At 48.4% G+C, this 19,264-nt stretch overlaps 1 protein-coding gene across 3 annotated transcripts; it reads right to left on the bottom strand.

Moving 5' to 3' along the window:
• Positions 1-2,280: 2,280 nt before the first annotated feature.
• MAP6D1 (MAP6 domain containing 1) lies at positions 2,281-19,254 on the bottom strand. Of its 3 annotated transcripts, none has more exons than XM_040568078.1 (3): positions 14,510-19,254; positions 6,611-6,728; positions 2,281-2,901 (listed from the first exon to the last, which is right to left on the bottom strand). In XM_040568078.1, the coding sequence occupies exons 1-3, from the start codon at positions 14,977-14,979 to the stop codon at positions 2,851-2,853; spliced, it is 639 nt and encodes a 212-aa protein (XP_040424012.1). In that variant the 5' UTR covers positions 14,980-19,254; the 3' UTR covers positions 2,281-2,850. The 3 variants fall into 3 exon arrangements, with proteins under 3 accessions (XP_040424012.1, XP_040424013.1, XP_040424011.1); XM_040568079.1 differs by having other exon boundaries at positions 2,282-4,360; XM_040568077.1 differs by having other exon boundaries at positions 2,282-4,411.
• Between the last annotated feature and the right edge of the window lie 10 nt (positions 19,255-19,264).

Raw genomic sequence — 19,264 nt, forward strand, 5'->3', positions numbered from 1 at the left:
GATTTCTCAGTTTTCCTCAGACTGGAGGGGCTGTCTGTGAGTAGACTTCACATTCAGTTGTCTTTCAGGATGCTGCAAAACTTGTTGTTTTTACTAAATCCCATAAAAGCGGCCTCCTCGGTGTGATTGTAGGCTAGGCATTTTACACTGCCAGAGCCACGACTGGCCAGCAGAGGCTGACAAAGTGCTGTGGGCAGGCTCCTTGACACCGATCCCCTTTGGGATCTTCCAGCTGATGCCTCCCTTGGTGCATTGTGGCAGCCCTGTCCTCGCGTTCATAACCTACACGAAAGAGTGGCGACGTGGAAATGTAATCATGTAGAACTCCTCCTGCAGGTGTGTGTTCATCCTGCTTTCCTCATGCTCCCTCAGCCATCCCTTCTGGCAAGAAGGGGCTCTGCCAAGCAGCTGCTATCTGGCTCTGATGCGTAGGCATGTGTGTATCCTGCTCTGGTCCTTCCCCATTGGCAAAGGGAAACATCGGGCTGACCTGTAATGGGTGCCCAGAAGAAAGTGAACGATCTGCTCAAGGAAATGAAGTCCTTGGCACAGGAGCAAGCAGTGTATCTGGGTCCCTGTGCGCTGTCTTGGTGGCATGAGAGCCTGCACCACCCAGAGCAAGGGATCGTCTGTCCATTCTGTGCCACCTCTGCCCTGAAAGCGCACAGCCTCTGGGATGAACAGCACAGAGTCAGTTGCTGTAAAAGAGACTGGCCCTTAGGATTGTGCATTACGTTGACAGACAATACAGAGAAAATCTATGTGAATAAGGCAGAGGTAGAAAATTCGCATCTGATATTTCATGCCCCAAGAAATTCGTGCAACACAAAGAGAAATGCACAGTTTATAAAAGGAAATCATGTTATGCACAGAAAAATCATTAATGTGCTGCTTGTGAACTTTCCAAGTCCAAGTGATGAGAATTGTTCTGAGTAATCCAGTATTTCACATCAGAGCTTCACCTGAGCATGCAGAAGTGCAGGTGTTCCCAGCTCCCTGGCATAACTGAGGCACAAACCTCTCTCAGTGTCCCAACAGGCCAGGTATCCCTTGTCAGCAAGACTAGTCGAAACAAGCACGTTCAGTGTCATGCTATAGGTAATAAATACAAAGCTTCAGGTATAAGACTTTCCTTTTAAAGGATGTTTCTCTGTGCATCAGATAACCACTATTTCCAGTGTGACTCACAGTTTGAAAACACAAGATAGACTTGTATGTTAACCTAAAGCAATTGGGAAGACAAATATTAGTGTGAGAGCAACGTTGGAAGATGTCCCAGCATCGTGACTCCTTGGAGCCTGCAAAATCTGTAGATCTGCCCTCTTCAGAGGAACTTGGGCTGATACCTTTTGATTTTGCTAAGGTGGGCACTTCCTGTGAAAAAGCAGATGTGTCGCAGATGTCAGCAGCCAGTTGCATCACCCTGTCCCTTTCAGTGGTAAGTACCTACTTGGTTTTCCTTCTGTTCTTCCTGTTAGTTGAAGTCAGGCAACAGCACCATGAGCCTTTGGCTTTCTTCCAGAAGTCTTCTGAAGCATCACTCAAGGAGCTGGCATTGCAGTAGGTGGGGGAGCTAGTTGTACAGTCAGCGCTTTCCTTACTTACTCGCTAAAATGTTCTTAGGAACAATTGTAAAGCTATGGTCCATGTTAAAATTGAAAACTAATATCATTTTCCCCTGATCTGTGTGAGCTGGCAGAGTGAAACTAAGGTGAAACAGTGTGTTGCTTGTCCATTTCTGTTTACCAGGCACGTGCTGTGGGCACCACTGAAAAGGGAGTCCTGAGAGCACGGTATCTGCACTAGAATAGGTGTAGTCTTGGTGTGTCTGGTAGTGGAACACAGCAAATCAGTGTCAATGGTTCAGCCCCCTTTTCCCTGTGTTGGTGAACTGCGTGCTGAATAGTTTGATTTCCCTTTGAAAATGTCTGGGAAAAATCCCACAACTAATTATTAATTCTGCAGCTTTCAGCTCAGCACTTAGGTCACAGCTTGAAATGTGCTTTGCAAGACATTGTTACTGGGGGGGAGGAGGGGGGGGGCAGGCTGTGCCTGCAGATAAGCTTGAGGAATAAGGAATTGACTGCTGATGGCTGGTAATGCAGTCAGGAATCTTCCTGACACCTGGCTTGGTGTCCAGTGTGCTGTGCTGTCCTACAGGTGCAGCTGTGGGAAAGAAATGCAGTGACAAATTGTGCTGCTGAGGTTGAATATCCAAGGGTTATGTTTTACAATTTAAAAAAAAAAATGCTGGGAAAGAACCAATAGCCAAAATACATTTTAATTTATTAAATTAAATCCAGTCCATTTGATAAAATACAAGCTCATTATATTTCCAGTTTGTTTAAAACTGGGTTGATTTTTTTAGAAATACACTGAATTAAGAGGAGAGACTATTTTCTTCTGTTAAAGCCCAGGATTGAAATGACTGAAATTGTTTGAACAAAACTGTTAAAAACATTATAAAGAGGTTAATCAAGCAGATTGATTTTTTTTTCTTAGAAACACCTAACATGCAAAACATTTAGTACGGTTTGAATGTTTCAAATTAATTCCTTGAAAAACGAGTCTCCTGAAAAATGATTTTGGCAAGCACTGGTATTACTGTACGTTCCTCTGGGTCCAAAAGCAAGAGTGAGTGGGAGAAGTGTCATCCCATGTCCAACCAAACACAGCTTGCTGCAGATGTTACCTGTTCTTGTTGCATTCGGTCCTACTGGTACAATGCACAGAGGTGGCAATATCCAATTCTCACATAATGCAGTGAGAAGGTAATGTCTGCATGAATTCCTGATATAATCCACATGCCAACATTTTCAGTGCTGTTCTTATGGGAATCTTCAGCAATGGTTATGTGTTTGCAGAGTCCCCAAAGTTCATTAAATTTGCCATTGACTTCAGCTAGAGAGGAGGTTAAGAAAGAAATCCCCTGTGTTAAAGTCCATTTCATTACAGATGAATTAATATGTGATCATTGTTAGAGTCTGCGGAGTTTCTTTTCATTCTGGCCAACACATTTGTATGTTTCAAACACATAAAGTAAAAGTTTTGTGACTTTTTTGTCTCAAAAAAAAAAAGTAAAAACATAAAGTAAGCAGTAAACTACTTCTATTGGATAAGTCCTTGAGATAAAAACTGTAAACCCACTACACTCTGGATTAACAAAGGCTAAAGAAAATGGTTTTTTGTACCTCACATGTACTTCAGCAAAAGTTAAATACATGCTAATGTTAATAAATAAATAAATAAATCAGCTTTAGAATAATGACACTTAAAATGTATTATCTTAAAAATGAAGGATGTCTTACATTCTATGTTACATTTCTAAGAAGAGTTTATAAGTAACATTCACTTCTGGTTGTTCCTAGCATTAGCATTACCAAGATGCAGGCAGTAATTTAGGAATTTCAAGGCAATATTTTCCACCTTGCATATGCAAAGAGTTAACATTTATTAAAATTATTAGCATGTCCTTTTCATTAAAGGATCACAAATTGCTTTAGGTAAAATCCGTATACAGTATTTACACTGAACAGCTATACAAATTACATGCATATTTAAATCCTCGGGAGCCTGGTATGTGTTTAGCTGACTCGGTGTCCATGCAATCCTCTCCGAACCAAGCTGGTGCACGGCCAGGGCTGTCTTCAGAAGTTCAGTCCCCTCTTGCTCTGCCACCAGCCCTCCAATTTTGCAAATACCCAGCTTTCCATCCTTAAAGCCCCAAGTCACTGCATATGCCAGATTCAAAGTTCATCAGTGCTGGCTTGCCCCTGTGCTTCCTCCAGTTTCTAAAACAACCCTGGAAGTTCAGACCAGCCCCTTTGATGCAGTGAATTCTGGTGATGCCATCTGAGGTCTGTGTGAGAGGTTTGTCTTCTAGTTTCCATAAAACTTCGGGAAGCTGAGAAGTCAGCCAGACATTCCCTGTCTGGCCTATTTAGAGGGTGCTACTAAATAAGACTTGATTTGGTTTTAATCATCTGTCCTGCTTATTATGATTGTTTGCCCTCCTGCCCTGTGCAGTTAGGCATAGGGATGTTGTCCGCAATACTGTCTTCGCTGCCCAAAGTCAATCTCCCAGTGTGATGCCAGCTGGCATAGTAATGAACCTGCTCCTGTGAAAAACTAGGTCGTTCCTTGCAGCGTGTTTTGCCAGTTCTGAATTGAGCGCTTTGCGTGTTCAGAGTAACTGTGTGTGCACATCACTAATCACTAGAGCTGCTTTTGATAATATCGGAGCTTTGATCTTAACACTCCTCATGAAAATTGCATAGTGATACATCTTATCAGAAACACATTTAAGCTGCCTGGGTGTGAGAAGGGTCCAGGTTCATACGTTGAGGATCCGTGATGGTGCCTGGAAAACAGCAGAAGGATTGGGGGAGAACCTGGTCTTCACCTCTGGGATCTAGTGGGGTGAGGGGGGAGAGAAACATTAGTGTGACACAGGGTGCAACGGTCCAGAGTGCTTGAGGGGTCTTGAGCCTTGTGTCAATCCCTGCAAGACAAAGAGCTGCCCTCTTCACAAATCCCCCGTGACACGTACTTGACTAGCATCGTGACAAATTCACTGCTGGACTGGTGCTGGATTAAAGTGACGGGAGTTTTAGTGATGTGTGTCTGGCCCCTTAGCCTTTTGGAGACTGCCATCAGGGTTCTGTCAAAGTGCTCCACTGCAATGCTCTAAGGAGCCACAAGCTCACTGTGTTGTGAACAGACCTGGCACAGACCTGGAGTACCTGAAGGAGAAAGGGAGAAAACTGGGAGACCACTGGCTGTGCCAGTCTGTGAAACTACAACAATTCTATCAGGGATATAAACTCCTCAGCTCTGGAAGAAATACAGAGATAACAGAAGTGATCAAAACTCTCACGTCTGTGGAGTCAAATTTTCACCCAATATGTAGCTGTTGTACTGAAGTACGGCTGGATGCTTTGTGTCCTGCTAATGCTTAAAACCCGAAGGATTTGAAACAGGACTGGTCCTAGTTGTGCATTCAGCCCAGGACACTGAGTGAATCTGGCCATAAAATATAACGGGTGGTAAGAACTGGGGTTCTGATAGCACCATCCAAGCAAAAAAGAAGACCGAGGCCACAGGGAAAAAGTATAGGAAAAAAGCTATCGATCTGTTTGTTGTTGTTGCATTGTTCTGTGCTTTCCAGTCCTCTGGGGATGCATCTGACATGCTAAGGAGCAAGAGTGTCCAAAATGACCTGTCCACAGCTCAGTAGCAGGATACAACCTGCAGTCTGAGTCCTACAGGCAAGCTGTCACAACACAATGTAAAGCTGATGCTCATGTGCCCAGTGAAACCATGGGCTTCAGGCAAGAGGTAATGTCTGAATGACTACGTGTAAACCAGGGGGAGTCCCATTTCTGTTTGAACTGGTGTTTCTTTGGCACCTTGTCCATTCCTTGCCTGTGCTGACTGTGCCAGAGGGGTTGCAGTGGAACCCATGAGCTCCAGGAAACGGGGCCTCTGCATGGTCCGAGGCACGGTGTCCTCGGTGGCGTGTTTTCATGTCTGGGATTCCAGTTTTCTCTTTCCCTTCCTCAAGAAGTGGGAGAGAGACTCCGAGGGTACATCTAGGAGCAGCTCCTTTGGATCCTGTCTGCCAGGTTGGAAGCACAGAAGGGGAGTGTGTCTTCACACAGTGCTGCACCCTTGGCCAGCGGAGGAGCTGTGTTCTACCCCAGGGCAGTACTGCCTGACTTGTGTCTCCCACTCCTCCCCTCCCCTCAGCTCTTTCTCCCTCTTCCTGCAGGGGCATGGGTCTCAGGGTTCCTGAGCCCAAGACATTGTCTTTTGCCCCTCCAGGGCCAAAATACACAACCTTAAACACGAGGATCAAAATACAAGATTTAAGGGTTAACCACCCTTCTGGCCTCGTTGCTGCACCTCAGTAAGCAGCCCAGACTAGTCAGAGCGAGGAGGAAGTTTTGGTGAGGTTTGCAAATTCTCTCTTTTGCCTGAGGTGCCTGTCCTACTTTCAGTGGAGCTGGATATACCCATCGTGTGCCTCGTTGCAGCAATACACCAGCAATCCTATGCGGAGGAGGTACTTTGCCGTCTGCTGATTAAACATTTCTTCCTTGTCTCCTCCAAGGCAAAGATTTACTTTTTACATGTGGCCCTGGAGGATGTGGTACCGTCAGAGACGGCAGCAGATGCTGCGCTGGGGAGCTCAGCCCCGGCTCTGCTCCCTGAGCCACTTGCTGCAGCCTGTGCTTGCCTTTGGCCACTGGTTGTGAAGCACCCTTCTCCACGGTGGTCTCATGCAAGTAGCTGCTAGCTAGAGCAGAGGATGTTAAATGGGCCTTACGCAGAGAGAGGTAATGGCACTTTCTGCACAACATATCCAATTGTGGGAATGGCAATTCTTGGACTTCCTGGCTTTCATGCAATTTAAAATCTCGGTCTCGGGCTGAATTATGACATGGTATCGCTTCCTCTAGCATGTCTTTCTGAAAGCAAAGGGTAACCGCAGTCAGATAGGACATGGCGTTACTCTACACACACCACACTGGTAACAAATGAGGAGTTCCTGATGCATACCTTGGGTTTTAGCCACACTGACTTTGGGATTTTAAAAAATGTTTTTTACCTTAAAATCTGCCTTGTAACTTGTCTCTTGAACAAAATGGTCTTCTGGGATAATGAAGCCTTGCTTTGTCTTTATAGGCTTGGATGGTTTTGCTCCAGTCCAAGGGCGATACTCTTGCCTGAAATGAGATTGTCAAGACAAAAGAACCAATAAATCACAACATATTCACAGAGTACCTCTGCTCAGAGTGGTTGCAAACCCAGAAGGCAAGTCGGGTTACAATCAGCTTACAATATTGAACTTAGATAACGCAATCTGGGAACAAAAGAACTTAGCCTAGAGGCCTAACTTTCTCAAAAAGCCCAAACTGAAAGATGCATTAGGGCATAGACCCATCTAACTGGCTGCCCTGGCTTCTCTCTTTTATTCTTGGCAATATGTGCTGTGTCTTGGAGGTGCTCGGTGCTTTCTTCCTGAATAAGAAAATGTCAGGGTAACTTTTTGCTTGATAGCATTTACTGACTCATTGGTCACTTGCAGTGTAAACCATCTTGGTTTGGGGATCCAGGAGTGCCGTCCTTGCGTGCATAGAGAGAGGCCACCTGCTGATGTTGCCTTCCTTTAGCTCTCTTGACACCAGGAATGTTTGCCAATGTGTTCTGTATTGCACTTCTGTAGCAATGTAGGCTGAAATGCATCTGAAGGGAGACACCATCACACTTGCCAGGTGCTTCAGCCAGTGGTTTCCTTCAAACGTGGCCAAATGCTTTGACTTTGCACGATAATGTCTGAGAATAAGGCACTTGGGTGCCTTATCATTGGAGCTGTGGCATCTGTGGAATGGGTACAGAGACTGCACGCTTGGAAAGAGGCATATATTTTAAGAGCACTGAAGAGCAAGCAGCTTCCCTCTGCTTTTGGCTCGTCACAGACAGGCTTCACTAATGCCTTCCTCATTAGGACTTTTTAGATGCTGCAGTAGCAAGCTGACCTGGCTTGTTTGCTCTCAGAGAAGGACAGGATAAGTCTGCTCTGTTTGCGTATGCAGCTCAGACAACCAGTTTAGGCAGCTTCTGTAGTGAAAGGAGAGGAGGCTAACTAAGCTGTGACAAGTTGATGTTCACACGCTGGCATACCCCAGATAATAACCGCACTTAGCTGCACTTTACTTGATGGCTGTAGATAGGATCCTGAGTCATGACCCTGGCACAAGTCCTAAGCCATGTCCAGGCTAGAAAAATAGGCTTTGTTTTTAATATGCTGAGCCTAGTTTTGACCACAGCCCTTCTAATTTTCATTTTTCTCCAAGCATGCTATTTGCTGTTTTGATAGTGGCTGCAAATTCCTCTTTAAAAAATCCTATTTAAAGTATATAAGTGTGGAGTAGTAGTTTAGCACGTGTAGTTTGATTCTGATCTTTCTAATATATTGCTAGAATACACGCTGCCTGGATTGTGCTTGATTTCTAAATGCAGTTTCAACCTTAAAATGCTGCCTCTTTTGTTGGTTGATTTGTAGACGTGGGGTACAGCCCTGGAGCACACCTAACCTAGAGACAACCCTGCAAACTAACAAAGTTAATTCTGAAGAGTTGTTGCTATTTATTTCCTGCCTGCACTGCCCTCCTGGCACAAGGCAATGGGCAGGAGCCCACAGCCAGGGCTGGCAGCCAGCCGTCAGTTCGTGTACTGGCAGGGCGAGTTCTTAAATGCACTCAGAATTAGTGACAGATGTTGCCCTACAGGAGAGCTTCCCACTCCTGGGAAAGCACAACCAGGCCCTGGTGGGGCTGTCCATGGGCACTGCAAATCTTGTCTGTAATCAGTTTGTTCCTGCTGTTCTGAGCTGCCACCTCTTGCCTTCTCGGCGTCTTGCTTTTCAGGCTACCTCAGGCAGCAGATAAGTGCCTGCGTGGCTCTTCTGGTGGCAGTGGTGCAATCCCTGAGGCTTTAGCACCTCCAGGTAAGGAAGCACCTCTGCAGAAAGGTGATTTTGGCCAACTGGTGCCCCAGGAAGGCAACCTTTCAGCAGGGAATCCCAGACAAGTGTGAATGCTGAGCTAAATCTAGCTCAGCTCTGCTGCACAGCCAGAGGGAAGATGCTGGCTGGGCAAACTACCAGCAAAATGGTACAAAGCCATCAATTACATCCCAGCAGTTCCCAGCCACTCGAGCCTGCTGTCCCCTACAAAGCTGGACTGCCCCAAGGATGCTGATGGCATCGGTTCTTAACCATTCATTCTTGCGACGGCTGGCCTCCCTGCTGCACTGCCCTGCAGGGGAGCGTGTCCCCAGCTTTCAGGGAACAACTGGGCCTGTTCCTTTCAAGGAACAACTGGAACAACTGTCTGCAGCCAGCTCTGGCTCGGTGCTCTGCGGCAGATCATTTGCTGATTTGGCAGGCCCCCAAAGACAGTTCTTTTGGATCGCAGGACCCTCATTTTGGCCGGAAGCCGAGTTGTTCTCCTCACAGCCTGGAGAGACAGAGTGACTTTTGAGGTACCCGCATGCAGGAGGTGCCTTGTCCAAGATCACATGAATTGCAGTTACTTGCAAGAGAACGACGTCATGGGATGGGAAATTACAGGAGTGATGTGGAGGAGGGGAGAGCCCCGCATGGTCTGACAGCCAGCTGCTGCTGGGGATGAACATGAGACACTGACTGCTGCTGGAGGTGGTCATCTTCATCCTTTCTGCACTACCCCTCTTCCTCCTCCCCAGACAGCAGCTCTCAGTTTACTTTGGGGGTGCTCAGAGCAGCACTGGGATGGGGACTGTTTTGCTATTCTAGGTGTTAAAAGGTGACAGCGTGCGCAATGAACGCCTTTCGCTGAGATGGAGGGCACTTCTGCCAGGGCTGGAAATCACAAACTGCCTGGGCTGTTCACAGTGCTGGGGCTGCCATTTCCAGGCAGATTTACTTTCAGCATTTATAATATTCCTTTGCCCTGTACTACAACACCACTGCCATCACTGTTGGCATTTTGGTACCTCATCTTTATGTCATGGCTTACTTTGTATACTTAATTATCAGTGGTGTTCTGAGCCGCTGCATTATAATCCCATTTTTTTTATCTAAGAAGTAGAGAAAAAGGCTCATCCTGTACAGCTGGAGGTAACTCTGAGCTACGCTGCCTGACCGAGGCTGCCTTTAGTCCTCCACTGACCTCTTCCTTCTAATGGCTGGCACACCAGCGAGCATTAAGCAGCGTCATTAACATTTTCCATAATTTCCCTTCAGAGGCAAAGCTGTGTGCGCAGTTTCTGTTGTTCACATTTCCTTTCCAAAGTGCGCAGTAGCCCAGGTTCCTGCTGGGGAAGCCAGACCACTGCGTGCGGCTGTGAGCCGCAGCTTCTGGCGTGGCCATGCTGCCAGCCCTGTGGGGGCACGGGGGAGTTTTGCCCAGGCAGAGCAGGACGCTGCAACAGGGCCCGGTCAGCTGAGGGCCACGAGGCATGGACACAGCGGTGGGAGCTCGGGAGGATGGCCAAAAAAACCCTCAAGCATCATACTGTTGCTTGAGGGGAATTTGGGGTGTTTGATCTGTTCCCAGACAGAGCCCCAAGGAAGGAGCACTTGTGGTGGGGTGAGAGGACGGGCAGCTGACGTCCTCTTATCGGAAAGCTATGGGAGTTGGGGGGCTGAGGGCAGGTCTCGGGTCTTGGTTTCTGCCTTTTCCCATTTCCCCTTCTTTCTCCTTTTCATCTAATATAGGTTTGGGTGCACTTTGACTGGAGGAAATTCCTCCTAACTTTATGCAACAGCTTTGAGTCTTCCCCGTTTCAGTTCTGCAGCCTACTTAGCACAGCCAGCCTCTCCCGTGCGTCTTTCCACCCGCCTCGTGCTCTCCTCCCACGGCTCCATCCCCCTTCCCCCAGCCAGGCTCTGCAGAGCACGTCTCTCTGGATCTATCCCAGTGTCTGCACCAAGCAAGCTTACTTGTTAAGTACCATAAAAATCAGGGCTTCAGTATTAATTTCCCCAAGCAGCAAGATACTTAAGAATGTAAAGATAACATTAAGCCTTGATTATAAAAGATTTACTCCTATTATTAAGGATAAGCATGCATTTAAATATCTTGCTGGATCACGGATGAAGCTTCTTGCACACAGTACTCCTAACCCTGCCAGCTCACGTGTGCTCTGAACATCAGTGCAGGTATTTTTTTTTTCTTTCTGCGCGACTGAAATAAAATGGTTTTCACTGGGCAGCAGTGACCACAGTTCACCTTGGCCTTCTGTGGAAGCAGTATTTGAAGGCAGGCAGGCAGTATAGACAGCAAAATGATGTGCTCTGTGACTGCACCTGTAGCACTGGGGAACAAGGATTGTTCCCCTTCGTTCTGTGGTATCTCCTCTGGTGGGGAGATCCCTGCTCTGTGGTCACAGTGCTGAGCACATGCAGTGGAAGGTGGGAGCTCAGCTCACCAAGGGACCTCCCACCCTGCTGTTTCCAAAACCGTTCGTGAGGGCACATCAGGCCTTCACCCCTGAACAACCCCAGCACTTCACACGTTTTCTTTTCCTCAAAGCAGCAGACCAGAATTGCTCACTCCCTGCGAGCAGCAAGCCCTGCTGATTTCAAGGCCTCCAGTTTGGTCTGCTTTGCTGCTGCGCCTCCGCACCCACGCACAAGCTGGGTGCTCTCAGCCCTCACGCCCACCCAAACCACTGATGGTGCTGGAACACCAGCTTCAGAGATGAGGCGCTGCTGAGGGCTGGCACTGGGCATGTGTGCAGAAACTCAAGCTGTCCTCCCCCTTCCCTGAGTGCAAATACAAGAAAAGCTGATGGCTGGGGGAAGAGACAAAACAGTCACAGCTCTGGTGCGATGCATTTGTAACGCTTTCCCAAGGCTGGCAGGTTACGGAAGGGGAAACTGAGGTCTGAAGTGACTCAAACAAATACAGCTGAGCCTCAACCAGAGCTCTCCTCTTAGCAGGACCAGGACCAGCCCCAGCAGAGCAGTCATGCCCTCGTCCCATTGCCTTCCATCAAGGCAAAAACAGGTGATGCCCAGCGAACAGGACCTGCTGGAGATGCGTTGCTGATAGCACCAGCTTCTCTCATCCACTGTAGCAAGGAGCTAAGTAAGCCACTCATCCATTTCTAAATGCAATCAGGACCTAGTGCTACAATTAACGGCACTCAAATCTCTGCTGTGTCAGAATTAAGTAGCACCTGTGACTCACTGCTGAACAACAGGAGCCCCTTCCATGACCCCAAACGAGGTGTGGAGGGGGTGGCTCAGTGCTTCCTTCTGCCTCCTCCTGTGTCCACCTGATGCAATCTACTGCAACCCTCTGCAGCAGTTCCCGGGATCTTTTCGCAGTTGGAGCACATCCCATTTTAGCCTTTCAGGTGCAGCTCTTATCAATCCTCCTTGGTCTGTGTGCCTGAGCTCCCCCTGTGGAGCCCGGCATGGCTTTGACTTCAGTTGGAGCCTGCAGAGCTCCAGCTATAAAATCCATGCAGAGACCTGTGGACACAGGGCAATGTTCTGGAGAGCGGGCTGCCATGGGGCCTCCTACCCTTTGTGCAGAGTTGTTAGTTCATAGTTAAAAATTTGCCTCCTCAAAGAGAGGAAGGCATTCTTCTGATACCCCCTCTATGTTCATCTTTCTTTTGGCCCTGGAAAGACTCCTACAAAGTCCCAAGGCATGGGACTGTTCTTTTGGTCTTGGTCGCTGATGTTCTGCTAAACGTCGGTCTGACTGGCTGCACCACGTGCAAGGAAACAGCTGGTTTTGTATGCAGCTGGGTTTCCTTCTGTGCTTAAAAAAGAGCACAGAGAGAAAGATGTAGCAGGAACTTGCAGAAGGAAGTCTCACCGAAGGATCGAACTGATGCACAAAAGCAGATCAAGCGATGCTGGGTGGTGCCGGGGATTCACTGCTACGCTTGCATGCTCCCTGAGAACAAATGTGCACTGGAGTGTTGTAGAAACATGCCATCAAAATCCTCCAATTAAAAATAACCAAACAAGAACCCCAAACACGAAAACCCCATCAGCTTACTGAACTAAGCAAAAAAATGCCAACGCCATTAAAAGCTTGGAGCGGACCAGGCACCAATGCCGACTTTTCTGCACTGTCCTTCTGAAACCAGTCCTTCCCTTAGGACCTCATCTCTTTAACATGAAACAAGCCCAGCTGGGGTTTGTTTTGCCCACCCTTGTGATGACCCAGCTTGCCGCAGAGCCTGCTGAAGTACCTGCAGTGCATATAAATCAAACGGCCAGTTCTTGTGAGTGGCCCCAGTTGGTTTATGTGCACAGCCTGCTCCTCAGGGCTGCCTGGAGCCGCAGACAGCAACAGCAGAAAAGGGGGAATTTATGGCATGGTTCTCTCTCAAAAGGAAATGAAGGCACACACCAAGATGTGTGCACTTTCCAACTTTGTTCCCCATGTTGTTTTATTTATTTTTCATTTTGAGTGTGACCACCAAGGAGCTGCTGTGTGCACAAGGGGGGTCCCTCTGGCCTTCACCAGAGGGGAAGATGAAGAGCACCAACGCCAAACAGTGCTGTTCAGCTGCTGCCTGCAGGTAAGTGTTTGTGCACTGTGATGCTGCCTTTGGAAGACAACAAGGTGAAGAAGAAAAGTGGTCTGCTCTGTAGTTAGTGAAGGTGGCCTTGTAGTTGTGCAGACTGAAAACAGTGTGCGTGCTGCAGACTGCTGGTGCCCCAAGTGGAACTGGAAATGGGCAAGTAGTAGCCAGGTACCAACTGCTCCCCTCCTGCTTAGTCTCCCTTGAAAAAAGGAAAAGCAATGATGCATGAGAAAATATTTTCACAGCCTGCAAGGCTATTGTGGGCTTCTCTCTTGCTGTTGGTTGTGGCTCCTGTGACTTACCTAGGGTGCAGTCAGTTGTTGTCTGTCAGTGGTGGTACGGGGATTTCTTACGCTTGCAGTATTGCACTAGGTGGTAATTCAAAAAAGCTGGGGGAATCACTAGAATAAGACAAATGTGGTTTGACTTGTGTAGGGCCTGTCTGCATGCAGCCTTCAGGCAGCTTAAATGTGGCTCATGGAGAGCCCTGCTCTGGGGCAGCTGCCCTGCTCCTGCCTCGACCCGCACTGCTCTGCTGGGGTGGGTTCCTTGGCTACCTGCAAGCCTTACTTTTTGTAAAATTTCTGCTGTGATTTGCTCACTGGTATCTTGCGCAGCCAGCTTTGTCCCGTGATCTGCAGACTTTCCCCTCTTTTATTACATAGGGAGCTCTGGGTAGGAATAGCCGAGCTGGGGAGGAAAGGCGTGCGAAGTGGCTGGGCAGGGAGGCTGTGGCTCTGCTGTGCTCTGCATGGGGGGTGTTTAAGCAACAATTTGGAGATGGCTGCGTTTCTGAAAGCTGAACCTCGCCGCTGGTGTTAGAAAGGTTTCCTTGACACGGTAATTTCTGTACTGCTTTGAAATCTCAAAGTGCTTTTCAGGACCAGCCATCGCTCTATGACTGTTCTCAGAGATGCAGCAGCGGCAAGACAAGGCGAGCAGCGTGGCTGTGCCTTCTCCAGCCGGTGCTGACTGCGAGTGCCGGGCAGCTGCCGGGGCACAGGGGAGCAGGATCAGTGCTGCGCTGCTGCAGGGCACCCCGTGCACGTCTTCACAGCACCGCACTAAATAATGTCGTGAACCGCAATTATCGAGGGAAGCGCTGCGTAGGTACCCGAGGCACAATCGGCGTCTGAACACTTGTGGCTCTGTTAGAATGAGATGAATTCCTCTATGAATCCATCTCACGGCACACCACAGTCCCCAAGGCCCGTTAGGAGGGGGCGGGCGGTACGAACGAGCCGCAGCCATGCAGCCAAAGCCCCGCACCTCCCGCCGAGGCGCGCCCGGCCCCGCCGCTCGCTCGGGAACCGGGGGGGCTGCGGTGGGGCAGAGCGCCCGGGAAGGCGTCGCCGAGTCCCCGGGGCTCGTTGGAAGCCGGCGCCCCCCGCCCCGAGCCGCCCGTTACCTGTAGGACGTGGTGTGGCCGCCGGCCGGCGGCGAGCGGGGCCGGAGCTGCTCGGGGCCGCCGGGGCCGGGCAGGGGGCAGGCGGCGCGGCTCGGGGCGGCCGCGGGCACGGCGGGGGGCTCGGCCCCGGCCCGGCCGCCGCCCCAGGGGAAGGGTGCCCGCCGCGGGAGCGGCCAGGCTCGGAAGTCCCGGCGGTACTGCGTCTCCGCCGCCGGGGGCTCCCCGGCAGGGCCCTTCCTGCGGCCCCCCGGCTGCCCGGGGGCGGCCCGCGGGCGGGGGGCGGCGGGCGGGCGGCGGCAGCCCCGGGGCGGGGGGGAAGCGCCGCCGCTCTCGGGCCCCCCGGCCGCCTCCTCGGGCTCGTCGATGGCCGAGTAGTTGTGGATGGTGAGCGGCACGGAGAGGTCCGACTTGTCCAGCTGGCTCCAGAAGCGCGCCAGGCAGCACACCCGGCTGATGCAGGGCCAGGCCATGGCCGCGGCGCCCGCAGCCGGCTCCGGTCCTCATCGGCGGCTCCTCCTCCTCCTCCCCCCCCCGTCCTCCCCCCGCCGCCCCTTCCCCGCTCAGGGGCTCGGGGTCGGCCCCAGCCGTGCTGCGAGGGGCGGCGTTCGCGCAGGGACCCGGCGAGAACGGCGAGCTTCGCGGTGCGAGTCCCCGACAGAGCGGCTCGCCTTCGCTTCGGAGGCGCTACCTGCTGCCCGAAACCCGAGCGCCTCTTGGATGCACTACTGCATACACGATCCACCGATATTACCGCTTGCTGGGGACCGGAGCTTGCAGGTTTTCTTTGCACGTTTGGGGTCTCAAACCAAACGGTCCCGGTGCAAATCACTGACGCTGACAGAATTACGCTGGGGATAAATCTGGCTTTTGAAATTGGACATCTTATGTAATAAGTGGCTGCGGGCCATGATGCTCCTCCACAATTCTCCATTCAGTGTGTTATGGAGGAATCTGAATCTTGTGGCAGGTTGCTGAACTATGAAATACAAGGCTGTAAAAGTGAAGCATAAGCAGACTCCACCTATAAGAAAACCATCTATTTAAAAGCTAACAGGTACCTCATTTTAGAAAGTAATCTAGTTACAGATGGTTGGTTATCTGGTAAGACTGAAAAACAAAGTAATTGTGCAGTGAAACTCAGAAGGCTGAGATCTACTGCTCTCGTTCAGCTAAGCCATCTAACCTGTGGTGCATTAGCACCTCAAACTTCAGGTGAGGTTGGGACCTGATTCTGGTAGAAAGGACAGACAAACCTGGCTATGGGCTATGACCAGACCTCTCCTTGAGTGTCTAGCCTCTCTGGGAAACAGCTATAGAAGGATGGATAGACATCCCTTACAGCTAAACCTGTTGTCCAAAACATACGATTTGACACTTGCTTGTGCTACTAGCTGTTTTAATTACTTGTTTTTATGTGTGTCAGGGCAAGGAGACTCAGAAATTTGAGATAAAATTGTGGTCCCATGGAGAAATCCTGCCTAAATATGTGGGATATCAGATGCTCAGTTCACTTGTTGCCCCCAAACTCCAGACAGTACCCTAGTTTTAGGAGTAAGTGGGGAACCACTTCATTTTCTGGTGCTCTTTACATTTTTTTTCTAGAGCTGTTCTGCTCTATGTAGTAATTTTACCCAAATACCATTTATTTTTAAAATTTAAACACTTTATCCTGGTCAAGAAGAATGCTTTTACAGTCTGGGCGAAAACAGAACATCCATTTGATCGTGTTATTACTGGCAAAGTACAAATGCTGCTCTGATCCTTGTTCTTAGGCCTGATTGAGCAAAATACATCAAGGAATAAATGGGATGTCTCCGCTGCCACTGTGCCTGTCGCTTCCTAGTACTGCTCTGGCACTGCATGTCTCAGAGCCCACCTACAGTATCAGGGAGGGCTTCGAGTAGCTGCTCACACCAGTGTGTAGGATGAGGTTGGCACAAGGGGGTATCTCAGACAGGGAAACCAGGAGGAGCTGGATGAGATTAAAAAGTAGACTGCATTTAGAAGAGATTTATCATGATTAAAGGGGGAGGGTGGGGGGGGGATACCGCAACAGTAAGTCAAAGACAAGCCTGTAAATCATAAAGCAAAACAGCTTTTGCTGTCAGAGATGGGGGACTGACAGCTCAGTCAGGCTGTTCTAATACTAAAATGAAATTTCAGGAGAGCTGATCAGTACTCTGGAACAAAATATTCCTTAAACGTGGTAAGGCCACGCTAGACGTTCTTAAAACCCTTGAAAAGGTGAACAATTGTGCTTATTCATGTTTAACCATGACTTCGTACTTACAACTGTTTTTTTCCCACCCAAAACAAACACTAGCTGATGTCTCTGCCAAGCATCTGTATAATTACCACACTGTATCTTTAGTCACAATAATAGGCCCTTTGAAAAAGGGGAAAGAAGCCTTTCCATGCAGCATGTGCTTTTTTTTTTCATTGTTGTTTTGTTGGTGATGGTGGTGCTCTTGCATTCTTGTAACTTCTTTGCCATTCAAAGATGTGACTGAATACTGAGATACTGGCATATATCGATGCTAAGTTTTGGAAGAAGGGCACTTGTTTGCCGGAAAGGTATCTGCTGCAGTGAGCTGTTCTAACTCCAGGCCATTCCTCATCTGCCTGAACTGAGTACTGACTTTCCTATTGCAGTCTGAAAGTTGTTTCGGTCCAGAGAAGACCATTTAACTTTGGTAGACAGTGCTGCGTGAAGGCTGAGGTACAAGGTGACACGGAACTTGCTGCTTGGCCACATGAATGCTTTTGTACCACCTTGCTTGTGGAACTTCTAGAAGTATTTAACGTTTGTGTGGAAAATTCAGATATTGACTAACCTCTCCAAAAGGTGAATGCTGCTAACCCTAAGCTTAAGGTAAACTAAACTTTGGCATGAAACCCCCTAACCACAGCTGCTGCCTGAAACAAACGGTGTCTTCTGAACCTCTCCGGCTGTTCCAGGCTGCTTTTTTTTCAGGAGCGTTGAGCCCCCGCAGCTCTGAGAATCGAGCAGAAGTGCAGGCACTACCTCTGAAGGATCAGCCTGAAATATCTCAGTACTCATCTGCAACCTTCCAGCAAGCTGAAAGGGTACAACAGTACCTTTCTGCTCTCGCAGGTCTAACTGACCACAAGAGTAGGATTCCAGTCTGTGCCGGCGATACAGGGACATGACTTTCAAATTTTGAGGCAGGCATTGACCAATATGGTAAAGAACTTAACTGTGATCTTGGCTTATTCTTCTAGGCAGATCATGTCCTTCAGGCTTACACATCTCCTGCACTGTTACTCCTTGCTGCTTTCAGTCATGATCTTTAAATCCCATTCTCAAAGTATTGCTGAAGAGACTAAAAGTTGTAAAGTAGACAAGATGAAGGGAGGAAATAAAGTGGTCAAAGACACCACGGGTGTTTTAAGTATGAGCAAAACCAGCATGGGAAACACTGTGAGCTACAGCTTTTGAGCTGCTTTTGGCATGAAGCATTCCCTCATGTGTCATAAGCCTGTTTAATGGCCATCTGCTGCTGCTGTCTTCTTCCTGCTGCTGCTGCAGGCAGTGGCTCCTGCTGGAAGCAGTGCATCCTGCTGCACAGCTGGCTGCCCTCTGCTGTGTGCAGTACTGCACCAGGCCCGAAGCCCTAGAAACTGGCATGCTTAGCCCTGAGTATCAGAGAAGGGAGGAGAAAAGGGGGGAGAATTGAAAAGGATTAGAAATGTGAAGCTGGAAAGCTTCTGGTATTGAGCAAAAGGTACAGTAGGTACTCTTTCATTTTAACCATTTAAGTAAACAGATACTTAAATGAGCAAATCAAAGTGTCTCATTTTCCAAGGGAGGAAAAAATATGCTTTAAGTTCTGGTAAGTAAAATGACAGACTGAGCACTAGTCTATGACAGTATGAGAGTTCACAGCAAGTTTGTACTCAGTCACAACAGCTGGTGCTATTTAGCACTGTTGTTTCTACATGCAGAAAATGTAGTTTCTGTATTGCACTATGCTTAAGTGTTTTGTTTTTTTTTTAAAAAAAGGTCTATTTGTTTGCACTTAAAGATGCAGCATGTTCCTCAGCACGTCAGTCCATCTGGAATGACTAATCTAACCTACAGCATGGAGTTAAGGGTTTGTTTCCCCTAGTTTGTATCTGGGCAGACTCCTCAGCCTCTTGCAAGGGACAGGCACAGAGTAGTAGCAGACCCAAGATTCAATTTGTGTTTTTATTTGTGTAATTAGGAACATTGGCCACAGTACTGTGGTCAATCTTACTTTAGCAGTTGCTTCTGGTTACAATATTACTGATCTCAGCCTCTTCCATTTTTGTTGAAGCTGCTTATTTCTTTTTTAACAGCAGATTCTGAATCAAATGTTACTGTTCTGAAATTCTTACGAAAAACCTTAAAGAAATCTACCAAGAGAGCACAACTTAAAGATTAATGCAGTAGAAGAGAGAGAAAGCAGTATAACTTAAGGTAAAATGTCTAAAACCCCAGTGTTAGAAATTACTTCCACTCACATAATTACGAAAGAGATAAACATATCTTGTTAGTAAAGTGTAACAAGATACGACAGCATTTTAGAAGTAGACAGACATTAAGACATTGAATAAGCTGATGAATAATGCTGGACCATTAACCAGGATGTAGGCTATGTCTACCTGTACAAACCTGACAGTATTGCTTCATGTATTTCAAGTTTAGATCAGAAGAGACCATTGTCTTAACTAACCCAATCTTTTCGACAATAAAGACCACTGAACTTCATC

Source organism: Cygnus olor, chromosome 9 (genome assembly GCF_009769625.2).
Source record: "Cygnus olor isolate bCygOlo1 chromosome 9, bCygOlo1.pri.v2, whole genome shotgun sequence".
Taxonomy (NCBI): Eukaryota; Metazoa; Chordata; class Aves; order Anseriformes; family Anatidae; genus Cygnus; species Cygnus olor.